This window comes from Harpia harpyja, chromosome 9 (assembly GCF_026419915.1).
Source record: "Harpia harpyja isolate bHarHar1 chromosome 9, bHarHar1 primary haplotype, whole genome shotgun sequence".
NCBI lineage: Eukaryota > Metazoa > Chordata > Aves > Accipitriformes > Accipitridae > Harpia > Harpia harpyja.
In genome coordinates this window covers 25,881,181-25,894,526 of record NC_068948.1, presented here as the reverse complement: position 1 = coordinate 25,894,526, position 13,346 = coordinate 25,881,181, and the positions used below count along the sequence as shown (strand labels likewise).

At 58.5% G+C, this 13,346-nt stretch overlaps 5 protein-coding genes across 5 annotated transcripts; 3 read left to right on the top strand and 2 right to left on the bottom strand.

Moving 5' to 3' along the window:
* The first annotated feature begins 1,164 nt into the window (after positions 1–1,164).
* LOC128146380 (claw keratin-like) lies at positions 1,165–1,599 on the top strand. Its single transcript, XM_052797673.1, has one exon. It carries the CDS (start codon positions 1,165–1,167, stop codon positions 1,597–1,599), a length of 435 nt encoding a protein of 144 aa, XP_052653633.1.
* Positions 1,600–4,074: 2,475 nt separating this feature from the next.
* On the bottom strand, positions 4,075–4,509 carry LOC128146377 (claw keratin-like). The gene has a single exon (XM_052797670.1). It carries the CDS (start codon positions 4,507–4,509, stop codon positions 4,075–4,077), a length of 435 nt encoding a protein of 144 aa, XP_052653630.1.
* A 2,001-nt stretch (positions 4,510–6,510) lies between these two features.
* On the top strand, positions 6,511–6,945 carry LOC128146141 (claw keratin-like). Its single transcript, XM_052797282.1, has one exon. It carries the CDS (start codon positions 6,511–6,513, stop codon positions 6,943–6,945), a length of 435 nt encoding a protein of 144 aa, XP_052653242.1.
* A 2,475-nt stretch (positions 6,946–9,420) lies between these two features.
* On the bottom strand, positions 9,421–9,855 carry LOC128146379 (claw keratin-like). The gene has a single exon (XM_052797672.1). The coding sequence runs from the start codon at positions 9,853–9,855 to the stop codon at positions 9,421–9,423; it is 435 nt and encodes a 144-aa protein (XP_052653632.1).
* A 2,001-nt stretch (positions 9,856–11,856) lies between these two features.
* LOC128146551 (claw keratin-like) lies at positions 11,857–12,273 on the top strand. Its single transcript, XM_052797982.1, has one exon. The coding sequence runs from the start codon at positions 11,857–11,859 to the stop codon at positions 12,271–12,273; it is 417 nt and encodes a 138-aa protein (XP_052653942.1).
* The last annotated feature ends 1,073 nt before the right edge of the window (positions 12,274–13,346 follow it).

The window sequence follows — 13,346 nt, the reverse complement described above, 5'->3', positions numbered from 1 at the left end:
AAGATTGCTGTGCCCAACCACGCCACACTCAGCACTCAGCAGCAGTCCAGCCACGCACCCAGAGCCATCGGTGCCCAGCATGCCTGTGCCCGTAGGGAGCGTGGCCACATGCAGCCTGGCTCTCTGTGGATGCTCGGCCAGCATCTCCGGGCACAGTCCTCAGTGCCCAGGTGAGTAATCAAGTCCCTCCAGAGGGGGCTCGGGGAGGACCACGCTCACAGACACGAGGCTGAAGGAGCTGACAGTGACCTGGTCGCGTTGCTGCCCTTCTGCTCCTCCATATACGTCCCCCGTCTCAGAGGTCTCCTGTGCTCTACCCCACTGCCGTGCCCATCGCGTCTCTACCAGGCCGCTGTGCGTTTGCGGTTTTGCCACACGTGGCACCCGTCTCCTCTACTCTTTGCATGGCCGTCAAGTGAAACCGGGACCTAAAAATCCCAATGCCCGCCCGAGCCTTCGGGGTGGGCAATTAGCAGAGATGCCTGTGGACCCCAAGACCGTGAGATGCGCAGCTGTTGCCGGCATTCAGAGATGGTGGGCATTTGGAAGTCACCCCGAGCGTGTGGAATGCCTTCTGCCTTTGCCCAACCTCCCGCTGCCTCTGTTTACCAGCCTGTAAAAGAGAGCTAATGACAGGCGTGATGGCTGTGCCCAGGATTGCAAAGCACTTCTGCAAGATGCCCGGGACTCTTCTACATAGGCAAAGTGGGGGATCAGGGACAGATCGGGGTTTATTGGTGGCACGAGGTCAACTACAGCACCGCCTTGTCTTTCATGTAATGACGTGTCACGGTCTGTCCCTCCCATCGCCCCTATCCTCTTCAGGGCACGTTTGCACACCAAAGTCCCCAGTGAAGAGGGCTATAATTGTCTCGCTTCATTATCTGTGTCATGAAGCTTTTTCACTTGATTTCATGACTACGTGGGGTTTCCACCACCACCCCCTTGGCCGACGCCCCAGGCAGTGTGGGACACGTATAAAAGAGCTGAGGCCTTTGCAGCCCTCTATCCATCTTCCTCCACTTGGCTCTCCCAATCAACCGGGTAAGTCCAGCTCTTGGAAGCCTCTTGGGGATCTCTGCCTGCCTCCCTCCATACAGCCCCTTCCCCACACCCTGGCCTAATCCCTGGTGCCTTTTCCAGCACTCCTTGCCTGCCTGGAAGATGTCCTGCTCCAGCCTGTGCGCCCCTTCCTGCGGGGTGGCCGCCCCGGCCCCACTGGCTGACACCTGCAACGAGCCCTGCGTGCGGCAGTGCCCCGACTCCACGGTGGTGATCCAGCCCCCGCCCTCGGTGGTCACCTTCCCCGGGCCCATCCTCAGCTCCTTCCCGCAGTACAGCGTTGTTGGCTCGGCGGGAGCCCCCGGAGTTGGAGGGGGCTTTGGTGGCACTTTTGGAGGCCGTGGCGGTTTTGGAGGCCTTGGGGGCTATGGAGGCTCTTGGGGCTCTTGGGGCTATGGAGGCCTTGGGGGCTACGGAGGCTACGGGGGCTACGGAGGCTATGGAGGCTACGGGGGCTACGGAGGCTATGGGGGTTGCGGATATGGCGGCTGGGGCCGAGGCCACAGGTACCTCAACGGCAACTGTGGGCCCTGCTAAGCCCCACACTGGCTCCGGCCACAGATGAAGGAGAGCTCCAGAAAAGCCCCTGGCACATCCCGACACGACGCTCTGTGGAAGGACGTGCCTTCGGCATTGCTGCTCTCCGGAGCTTGGGTGCCTCGTGCCTGCTTGGGGCCCAGCTCTGCCTTCCTCCTGCCCTGCTGATCACCCCTTCAAAGCTCGCTGACTCCAGATGACAGGGACCCGCACTAAACGCCTGCTCCTGCGGCACGGCTGATGCTCGCTGTCGCTCTGCCGGCTGCCAGGAGATGTGGGGCTGCCCTTGGCCGGGGCCCTGCTCTTCTCCCAACTGCCTCCTCCCCTCAAAGTGCAATAAAAGCTGTGTCGCATCGCAAGGTCGACCCATGGTTTTTCTTCATCCTTCCTCCATACCCAGTACCCCGAGTGGCAGCCTTGGCTCCCTGGGCCGCCCCAGCCAGCTCCCACCCGGGGCCTCGTCAGGGGCACCTGCAGGAGCTGCTGTGCTTCCTCCTGCCTGCCCTTGGCAGCACGTCCCTCCACCAGCCAGTCTTATGCAGCAGGGATCACGCTCGTCTCCTTCACCAACAGCTTCTCCCTCTTTCCCTTCCCTGTCTTCCCCCCACTTTGGGCTCCTGCACTCTACAGCCCAAGAAGAGCTGTTGGGCCCCACAGTGAGTTTGCCGCCCGCTCTGGCCATTCCCCACGGGCTGCCTGCAGCCTCGGGGCCGCGGGGACTGGGATGCCAACGGAGCCGCTCCAACGGCAAAGGCCCAGGTCAGAGCCACTTGGGAGGCCATGGGTCGATAGGGGAGACGGTGAGCAACCCCCAGCACCTCCCCAACTGCCATGCCTCCATCCCCTCCACATCCCTGCACCCCTGCACCACCTCCTCACCCTGTTTTTCCTCCGTCTTCCACTGCTGCTTGCAGCACTTTTGGCCCCGTCTTGCCCCCACTGCTGGAGCAGAAGCTCTTCCTGGGATTCCCTGTGTCACCCACCTGCCACCTGGGGATACGGCTCTGCCCAGGAAAAGAATGACAGGAGAGCTTTCCACAGCCCGGTGCTCTGGACCAGATCTGCTGGCCCTTGTTTGCACACCAGCCCACAAAGTAGCCCACGCTGCCACACCCCCCGCAAAGCACCCAGCCACAGCAGCCATGACGGGGTCACCAGAACCCCCTTCCACCACTGTGCCCTCAGCAGACACACAGGGGACACCACGTGAGCCAGGACCTGGTGGGTGGCCGAGAGTCAGTGCAGGGGGACCTGGCCAGCTGCGAGGACGGGCAGAGCTTGAAACACCCTCAAGGGAAAGAGAAGACGTGCAAACTTCAGTTCAGGCAGTGGAAGGAAGGAACGCCTGCTCTTGCCATTTCGCTGCCTTCTATCCCATCCTCTGTGTTCACAGCTGCGGATGAGACATCTTTTCTTGAGCTCCCCAGCAGCGACCAACGTGCTGCCACGCTGCCCTTCCTGGTGGCTCTGGCCGGAACTGTCTCTGTCCAAGACCACTTTGCCGTCCTGGGATCACAAGATCAGAAGATACTTGGAGAAGGGAGGCACCTCAGGAGGGTAGACAGTCCAACCTCCTGCTCGGAGAGCTTTGTGCTTCACCTGACTGGATACCCGTGGCCACTTCAGGCCTCTGAGGGGAAATTTGGGAAGACTTGGCTGTGACTATCTCACTCCTTCCCGGTGGCCCCCACCTCTAGCTGGGCACAGGGGCATGGCCAGCAGCCCTGTACATGCAGTGGTCGTCTCTCCATTTCCCGGGACCTCCAAACGTGGCCGTTAACAAGGCAATGAAAGGAGGTAATGCCTGGCATGCTGGTTTTGCAGGGGATTTGGAAGAGCTTCTGCAAGACACCTATGGCGCTTTCACGTATTCAAAGTGGGCTTTGGGAATGTATTGTGTTTATTGCTGGTGGGAGACCAGAGGAAGCTCAGTGGGATGTGCTCTACAAGACTCAGCTGGGACTGTCATCATCTAGTTGTAAGACACTGAGCAAACTGCCCAAATGCTCCAAGGGCACTACCGTGGCAGATTCAAGCGGCCCGCACCAACACGCCCCGAGGTTTGGGGGAAGTGGGAAAGAAGAAGGAAGGATGAAGAAAAACCATGGGTCGACCTTGCGATGCGACACAGCTTTTATTGCACTTTGAGGGGAGGAGGCAGTTGGGAGAAGAGCAGGGCCCCGGCCAAGGGCAGCCCCACATCTCCTGGCAGCCGGCAGAGCGACAGCGAGCATCAGCTGTGCCGCAGGAGCAGGCACCTAGTGCAGGTCTCTGTCATCAGGGGGCAACAAGTCTTGAAGGGATGCTCAAGTAGGGCAGGAGGAAGGCACAGCTGGGCCCCAAGCAGGCACGAGGCACCCAAGCTCCGGAGAGCAGCAATGCCGAAGGCACGTCCTCCCACAGAGCGTCGTGTCGGGATGTGCCAGGGGCTTTTCTGGAGCTCTCCTTCATCTGTGGCCGGAGCCAGTGTGGGGCTTAGCAGGGCCCACAGTTGCCGTTGAGGTACCTGTGGCCTCGGCCCCAGCCGCCATATCCGCAACCCCCATAGCCTCCGTAGCCCCCGTAGCCTCCATAGCCTCCGTAGCCCCCGTAGCCTCCGTAGCCCCCAAGGCCTCCATAGCCCCAAGAGCCCCAAGAGCCTCCATAGCCCCCAAGGCCTCCAAAACCGCCACGGCCTCCAAAAGTGCCACCAAAGCCCCCTCCAACTCCGGGGGCTCCCGCCGAGCCAACAACGCTGTACTGCGGGAAGGAGCTGAGGATGGGCCCGGGGAAGGTGACCACCGAGGGCGGGGGCTGGATCACCACCGTGGAGTCGGGGCACTGCCGCACGCAGGGCTCGTTGCAGGTGTCAGCCAGCGGGGCCGGGGCGGCCACCCCGCAGGAAGGGGCGCACAGGCTGGAGCAGGACATCCTTGGGTTCGGGAGGTAAAGCTGCAAGACAAGGCAGAGCTCTGGCTCAGTGCAAGGCCTGATCCTAAGTCCCTCCGGCCTCTCTCACACTTGGAACCTGTGTCCCAGGGCGTGCTCGGGATTATCTCGGCAGTCAGAGCAAAAACACGTTCCAGAGTTGAAATGCTGCTTTAGACCCCTTGCTGCCCTCATGCTCCCTGGTTCTTACTCGGCCACGGGAGGGAGGCAAAACTCCCTCATCCAAAGCAGATGGAAAATCACCAAGCTCCCAAAGGACTTGAGGGCACTGGCATACTCGGGGCATCGTACCTACGAGTTTAAATTTCCATCCTTTCCATAGTTCTGAAACAGCACCATCACATCCTAACCATGTGCTATGAAAGTGTGGTGGAGCACTCAGCAAAAGACACCTTGAGAAAGCCACTGCTGAGGAAGGAAAGGTGGAGGTAAGACTTGGACTTACCACAGTGATCAGGAGAGTCAAGCGGAGGAAACTGGACAGAGGGCTGCAAAGCCCTCAGCTCTTTTATACATGTCCCAGACTGCCCGGGCCATCGGCCAAGGGGGCGGTTGCAAAAACCCCAGGTAATTATGAATTCAAGCGGACAAGCTTCCTGACACAGATAGCGGTGCGAGACAACTATGTGCCTCCTCACTGGGGACATTGGCGTGCAAACGTGCCCTGGAGAAGAAAGAGGTGATGGGAGGGACAGAGTGTGACGCATCATTACATGAAAGACAAGGCGCTGCTGTAGCTGAACTCGCGGCACCAATAAACCCTGACCTGTCCCTAATCCCTCACTTTGCTTACGTAGAAGAATCCTGGGCATCTTGCAGAAGATTGCTGTGCCCAACCACGCCACACTCAGCACTCAGCAGCAGTCCAGCCACGCACCCAGAGCCATCGGTGCCCAGCATGCCTGTGCCCGTAGGGAGCGTGGCCACATGCAGCCTGGCTCTCTGTGGATGCTCGGCCAGCATCTCCGGGCACAGTCCTCAGTGCCCAGGTGAGTAATCAAGTCCCTCCAGAGGGGGCTCGGGGAGGACCACGCTCACAGACACGAGGCTGAAGGAGCTGACAGTGACCTGGTCGCGTTGCTGCCCTTCTGCTCCTCCATATACGTCCCCCGTCTCAGAGGTCTCCTGTGCTCTACCCCACTGCCGTGCCCATCGCGTCTCTACCAGGCCGCTGTGCGTTTGCGGTTTTGCCACACGTGGCACCCGTCTCCTCTACTCTTTGCATGGCCGTCAAGTGAAACCGGGACCTAAAAATCCCAATGCCCGCCCGAGCCTTCGGGGTGGGCAATTAGCAGAGATGCCTGTGGACCCCAAGACCGTGAGATGCGCAGCTGTTGCCGGCATTCAGAGATGGTGGGCATTTGGAAGTCACCCCGAGCGTGTGGAATGCCTTCTGCCTTTGCCCAACCTCCCGCTGCCTCTGTTTACCAGCCTGTAAAAGAGAGCTAATGACAGGCGTGATGGCTGTGCCCAGGATTGCAAAGCACTTCTGCAAGATGCCCGGGACTCTTCTACATAGGCAAAGTGGGGGATCAGGGACAGATCGGGGTTTATTGGTGGCACGAGGTCAACTACAGCACCGCCTTGTCTTTCATGTAATGACGTGTCACGGTCTGTCCCTCCCATCGCCCCTATCCTCTTCAGGGCACGTTTGCACACCAAAGTCCCCAGTGAAGAGGGCTATAATTGTCTCGCTTCATTATCTGTGTCATGAAGCTTTTTCACTTGATTTCATGACTACGTGGGGTTTCCACCACCACCCCCTTGGCCGACGCCCCAGGCAGTGTAGGACACGTATAAAAGAGCTGAGGCCTTTGCAGCCCTCTATCCATCTTCCTCCACTTGACTCTCCCAATCAACCGGGTAAGTCCAGCTCTTGGAAGCCTCTTGGGGATCTCTGCCTGCCTCCCTCCATACAGCCCCTTCCCCACACCCTGGCCTAATCCCTGGTGCCTTTTCCAGCACTCCTTGCCTGCCTGGAAGATGTCCTGCTCCAGCCTGTGCGCCCCTTCCTGCGGGGTGGCCGCCCCGGCCCCGCTGGCTGACACCTGCAACGAGCCCTGCGTGCGGCAGTGCCCCGACTCCACGGTGGTGATCCAGCCCCCGCCCTCGGTGGTCACCTTCCCCGGGCCCATCCTCAGCTCCTTCCCGCAGTACAGCGTTGTTGGCTCGGCGGGAGCCCCCGGAGTTGGAGGGGGCTTTGGTGGCACTTTTGGAGGCCGTGGCGGTTTTGGAGGCCTTGGGGGCTATGGAGGCTCTTGGGGCTCTTGGGGCTATGGAGGCCTTGGGGGCTACGGAGGCTACGGGGGCTACGGAGGCTATGGAGGCTACGGGGGCTACGGAGGCTATGGGGGTTGCGGATATGGCGGCTGGGGCCGAGGCCACAGGTACCTCAACGGCAACTGTGGGCCCTGCTAAGCCCCACACTGGCTCCGGCCACAGATGAAGGAGAGCTCCAGAAAAGCCCCTGGCACATCCCGACACGACGCTCTGTGGAAGGACGTGCCTTCGGCATTGCTGCTCTCCGGAGCTTGGGTGCCTCGTGCCTGCTTGGGGCCCAGCTCTGCCTTCCTCCTGCCCTGCTGATCACCCCTTCAAAGCTCGCTGACTCCAGATGACAGGGACCCGCACTAAGCGCCTGCTCCTGCGGCACGGCTGATGCTCGCTGTCGCTCTGCCGGCTGCCAGGAGATGTGGGGCTGCCCTTGGCCGGGGCCCTGCTCTTCTCCCAACTGCCTCCTCCCCTCAAAGTGCAATAAAAGCTGTGTTGCATCGCAAGGTCGACCCATGGTTTTTCTTCATCCTTCCTCCATACCCAGTACCCCGAGTGGCAGCCTTGGCTCCCTGGGCCGCCCCAGCCAGCTCCCACCCGGGGCCTCGTCAGGGGCACCTGCAGGAGCTGCTGTGCTTCCTCCTGCCTGCCCTTGGCAGCACGTCCCTCCACCAGCCCGTCTTATGCAGCAGGGATCACGCTCGTCTCCTTCACCAACAGCTTCTCCCTCTTTCCCTTCCCTGTCTTCCCCCCACTTTGGGCTCCTGCACTCTACAGCCCAAGAAGAGCTGTTGGGCCCCACAGTGAGTTTGCCGCCCGCTCTGGCCATTCCCCACGGGCTGCCTGCAGCCTCGGGGCCGCGGGGACTGGGATGCCAACGGAGCCGCTCCAACGGCAAAGGCCCAGGTCAGAGCCACTTGGGAGGCCATGGGTCGATAGGGGAGACGGTGAGCAACCCCCAGCACCTCCCCAACTGCCATGCCTCCATCCCCTCCACATCCCTGCACCCCTGCACCACCTCCTCACCCTGTTTTTCCTCCGTCTTCCACTGCTGCTTGCAGCACTTTTGGCCCCGTCTTGCCCCCACTGCTGGAGCAGAAGCTCTTCCTGGGATTCCCTGTGTCACCCACCTGCCACCTGGGGATACGGCTCTGCCCAGGAAAAGAATGACAGGAGAGCTTTCCACAGCCCGGTGCTCTGGACCAGATCTGCTGGCCCTTGTTTGCACACCAGCCCACAAAGTAGCCCACGCTGCCACACCCCCCGCAAAGCACCCAGCCACAGCAGCCATGACGGGGTCACCAGAACCCCCTTCCACCACTGTGCCCTCAGCAGACACACAGGGGACACCACGTGAGCCAGGACCTGGTGGGTGGCCGAGAGTCAGTGCAGGGGGACCTGGCCAGCTGCGAGGACGGGCAGAGCTTGAAACACCCTCAAGGGAAAGAGAAGACGTGCAAACTTCAGTTCAGGCAGTGGAAGGAAGGAACGCCTGCTCTTGCCATTTCGCTGCCTTCTATCCCATCCTCTGTGTTCACAGCTGCGGATGAGACATCTTTTCTTGAGCTCCCCAGCAGCGACCAACGTGCTGCCACGCTGCCCTTCCTGGTGGCTCTGGCCGGAACTGTCTCTGTCCAAGACCACTTTGCCGTCCTGGGATCACAAGATCAGAAGATACTTGGAGAAGGGAGGCACCTCAGGAGGGTAGACAGTCCAACCTCCTGCTCGGAGAGCTTTGTGCTTCACCTGACTGGATACCCGTGGCCACTTCAGGACTCTGAGGGGAAATTTGGGAAGACTTGGCTGTGACTATCTCACTCCTTCCCGGTGGCCCCCACCTCTAGCTGGGCACAGGGGCATGGCCAGCAGCCCTGTACATGCAGTGGTCGTCTCTCCATTTCCCGGGACCTCCAAACGTGGCCGTTAACAAGGCAATGAAAGGAGGTAATGCCTGGCATGCTGGTTTTGCAGGGGATTTGGAAGAGCTTCTGCAAGACACCTATGGCGCTTTCACGTATTCAAAGTGGGCTTTGGGAATGTATTGTGTTTATTGCTGGTGGGAGACCAGAGGAAGCTCAGTGGGATGTGCTCTACAAGACTCAGCTGGGACTGTCATCATCTAGTTGTAAGACACTGAGCAAACTGCCCAAATGCTCCAAGGGCACTACCGTGGCAGATTCAAGCAGCCCGCACCAACACGCCCCGAGGTTTGGGGGAAGTGGGAAAGAAGAAGGAAGGATGAAGAAAAACCATGGGTCGACCTTGCGATGCGACACAGCTTTTATTGCACTTTGAGGGGAGGAGGCAGTTGGGAGAAGAGCAGGGCCCCGGCCAAGGGCAGCCCCACATCTCCTGGCAGCCGGCAGAGCGACAGCGAGCATCAGCTGTGCCACAGGAGCAGGCACCTAGTGCAGGTCTCTGTCATCAGGGGGCAACAAGTCTTGAAGGGATGCTCAAGTAGGGCAGGAGGAAGGCACAGCTGGGCCCCAAGCAGGCACGAGGCACCCAAGCTCCGGAGAGCAGCAATGCCGAAGGCACGTCCTTCCACAGAGCGTCGTGTCGGGATGTGCCAGGGGCTTTTCTGGAGCTCTCCTTCATCTGTGGCCGGAGCCAGTGTGGGGCTTAGCAGGGCCCACAGTTGCCGTTGAGGTACCTGTGGCCTCGGCCCCAGCCGCCATATCCGCAACCCCCATAGCCTCCGTAGCCCCCGTAGCCTCCATAGCCTCCGTAGCCCCCGTAGCCTCCGTAGCCCCCAAGGCCTCCATAGCCCCAAGAGCCCCAAGAGCCTCCATAGCCCCCAAGGCCTCCAAAACCGCCACGGCCTCCAAAAGTGCCACCAAAGCCCCCTCCAACTCCGGGGGCTCCCGCCGAGCCAACAACGCTGTACTGCGGGAAGGAGCTGAGGATGGGCCCGGGGAAGGTGACCACCGAGGGCGGGGGCTGGATCACCACCGTGGAGTCGGGGCACTGCCGCACGCAGGGCTCGTTGCAGGTGTCAGCCAGCGGGGCCGGGGCGGCCACCCCGCAGGAAGGGGCGCACAGGCTGGAGCAGGACATCCTTGGGTTCGGGAGGTAAAGCTGCAAGACAAGGCAGAGCTCTGGCTCAGTGCAAGGCCTGATCCTAAGTCCCTCCGGCCTCTCTCACACTTGGAACCTGTGTCCCAGGGCGTGCTCGGGATTATCTCGGCAGTCAGAGCAAAAACACGTTCCAGAGTTGAAATGCTGCTTTAGACCCCTTGCTGCCCTCATGCTCCCTGGTTCTTACTCGGCCACGGGAGGGAGGCAAAACTCCCTCATCCAAAGCAGATGGAAAATCACCAAGCTCCCAAAGGACTTGAGGGCACTGGCATACTCGGGGCATCGTACCTACGAGTTTAAATTTCCATCCTTTCCATAGTTCTGAAACAGCACCATCACATCCTAACCATGTGCTATGAAAGTGTGGTGGAGCACTCAGCAAAAGACACCTTGAGAAAGCCACTGCTGAGGAAGGAAAGGTGGAGGTAAGACTTGGACTTACCACAGTGATCAGGAGAGTCAAGCGGAGGAAACTGGACAGAGGGCTGCAAAGCCCTCAGCTCTTTTATACATGTCCCAGACTGCCCGGGCCATCGGCCAAGGGGGCGGTTGCAAAAACCCCAGGTAATTATGAATTCAAGCGGACAAGCTTCCTGACACAGATAGCGGTGCGAGACAACTATGTGCCTCCTCACTGGGGACATTGGCGTGCAAACGTGCCCTGGAGAAGAAAGAGGTGATGGGAGGGACAGAGTGTGACGCATCATTACATGAAAGACAAGGCGCTGCTGTAGCTGAACTCGCGGCACCAATAAACCCTGACCTGTCCCTAATCCCTCACTTTGCTTACGTAGAAGAATCCTGGGCATCTTGCAGAAGATTGCTGTGCCCAACCACGCCACACTCAGCACTCAGCAGCAGTCCAGCCACGCACCCAGAGCCATCGGTGCCCAGCATGCCTGTGCCCGTAGGGAGCGTGGCCACATGCAGCCTGGCTCTCTGTGGATGCTCGGCCAGCATCTCCGGGCACAGTCCTCAGTGCCCAGGTGAGTAATCAAGTCCCTCCAGAGGGGGCTCGGGGAGGACCACGCTCACAGACACGAGGCTGAAGGAGCTGACAGTGACCTGGTCGCGTTGCTGCCCTTCTGCTCCTCCATATACGTCCCCCGTCTCAGAGGTCTCCTGTGCTCTACCCCACTGCCGTGCCCATCGCGTCTCTACCAGGCCGCTGTGCGTTTGCGGTTTTGCCACACGTGGCACCCGTCTCCTCTACTCTTTGCATGGCCGTCAAGTGAAACCGGGACCTAAAAATCCCAATGCCCGCCCGAGCCTTCGGGGTGGGCAATTAGCAGAGATGCCTGTGGACCCCAAGACCGTGAGATGCGCAGCTGTTGCCGGCATTCAGAGATGGTGGGCATTTGGAAGTCACCCCGAGCGTGTGGAATGCCTTCTGCCTTTGCCCAACCTCCCGCTGCCTCTGTTTACCAGCCTGTAAAAGAGAGCTAATGACAGGCGTGATGGCTGTGCCCAGGATTGCAAAGCACTTCTGCAAGATGCCCGGGACTCTTCTACATAGGCAAAGTGGGGGATCAGGGACAGATCGGGGTTTATTGGTGGCACGAGGTCAACTACAGCACCGCCTTGTCTTTCATGTAATGACGTGTCACGGTCTGTCCCTCCCATCGCCCCTATCCTCTTCAGGGCACGTTTGCACACCAAAGTCCCCAGTGAAGAGGGCTATAATTGTCTCGCTTCATTATCTGTGTCATGAAGCTTTTTCACTTGATTTCATGACTACGTGGGGTTTCCACCACCACCCCCTTGGCCGACGCCCCAGGCAGTGTGGGACACGTATAAAAGAGCTGAGGCCTTTGCAGCCCTCTATCCATCTTCCTCCACTTGACTCTCCCAATCAACCGGGTAAGTCCAGCTCTTGGAAGCCTCTTGGGGATCTCTGCCTGCCTCCCTCCATACAGCCCCTTCCCCACACCCTGGCCTAATCCCTGGTGCCTTTTCCAGCACTCCTTGCCTGCCTGGAAGATGTCCTGCTCCAGCCTGTGCGCCCCTTCCTGCGGGGTGGCCGCCCCGGCCCCGCTGGCTGACACCTGCAACGAGCCCTGCGTGCGGCAGTGCCCCGACTCCACGGTGGTGATCCAGCCCCCGCCCTCGGTGGTCACCTTCCCCGGGCCCATCCTCAGCTCCTTCCCGCAGTACAGCGTTGTTGGCTCGGCGGGAGCCCCCGGAGTTGGAGGGGGCTTTGGTGGCACTTTTGGAGGCCGTGGCGGTTTTGGAGGCCTTGGGGGCTATGGAGGCTCTTGGGGCTCTTGGGGCTATGGAGGCCTTGGGGGCTATGGAGGCTACAGAGGTTATGGGGGCTACAGGGGCTATGGGGGTTGCGGATATGGCAGCTGGGGCCGAGGCCACAGGTACCTCAACGGCAATTGTGGGCCCTGCTAAACCCCAAATATCCATGGATTGTATTGGTGTATCTGTTATCCGTCTCCACAAGTAGCCCCTCTTGTCTTCTACCACCACATGCACATCAAACCTTTCAGCCCCTATTTAGGCTGTGGCAAAGCAGCTACTTGAACTTTATGGTTCTTGTTTATTTGCACAGAGTAACCTTGCAGATCTTCAGCTGGCACCTTTAGGATTTCCAACACTGCCTCCTAAAGCTCCCCTCTATCTGCGATACAAAGAATTTGTACTCATCCTTGGACGAGAGTCTCTCCTGCTCTGCCTGGCTCTGAGATTCCCATCCCGCAATAGGAAGGGAGGGTGCCTTTGGGCTGGAGCCCTGGCTTGTGCCTTGCTGCAGCTTATGATTTTCCTATTTCCAATTCATTGGTTTTGTGTTGTTCTGTTTCCTGCTGTCACTGCCTATTGCATTTTCCATCCCAATTAAAGAATCAACATTGCATCAGTAACTTGGCTTTTGGTTGGTTTGTATGAGTTTGCTCTTCTGATTTTCCGCATTGGCCAGGGATATGTTGATAATGAAGCTCAAGCTACAGGGTTATATATCGGATGGCATACAGATTAGCAAACAGGGTTTGTGAGAGGTTCAACAGCTTGTGATGGAAACCTTTGTGTTGTAGCACACAAGATACAAACAAGCTGTTAGTCCCATAGTAAGGGACATCTTTTTAAGGAAAAAATATCACTGAATTTATTCATTACTTTGTGGTCCTTTTCCCAATCAGAAATATATAATGTCTTCACTTTTTTCCATGCTAGATAGTCTGAGAAGTTCAAAGCACTTCTCAGCCACTCATAACTATTTTATGTATTTATAGTGTGTTATTACTCTATTAAAAGCTTACTGCTCTTGTCAGCTGCTTCATTATTAAATAATAGTTACTCCAAAAGTATATGTTGAGGTATTTCAACATATGCTTTAGTCAGAATGTGATTTTATTACCTTCAAATTTTTCATTCAAATGTGGCTCTGTACAAACAACCATGATAGGCCCTACAATTAGTTACTTTGCCTTCTCATCCCAGAAATTTGGATTTCTTCCTAGTCTTAA

What these genes read in the sequence shown, in the direction of transcription:
- LOC128146141 (XM_052797282.1), top strand. Translation starts at nt 6,511, where the DNA reads ATGTCCTGCTCCAGCCTGTGCGCCCCTTCCTGCGGGGTGGCCGCCCCG.
- LOC128146380 (XM_052797673.1), top strand. Translation starts at nt 1,165, where the DNA reads ATGTCCTGCTCCAGCCTGTGCGCCCCTTCCTGCGGGGTGGCCGCCCCG.
- LOC128146551 (XM_052797982.1), top strand. Translation starts at nt 11,857, where the DNA reads ATGTCCTGCTCCAGCCTGTGCGCCCCTTCCTGCGGGGTGGCCGCCCCG.
- LOC128146377 (XM_052797670.1), bottom strand. Translation starts at nt 4,509, where the DNA reads ATGTCCTGCTCCAGCCTGTGCGCCCCTTCCTGCGGGGTGGCCGCCCCG.
- LOC128146379 (XM_052797672.1), bottom strand. Translation starts at nt 9,855, where the DNA reads ATGTCCTGCTCCAGCCTGTGCGCCCCTTCCTGCGGGGTGGCCGCCCCG.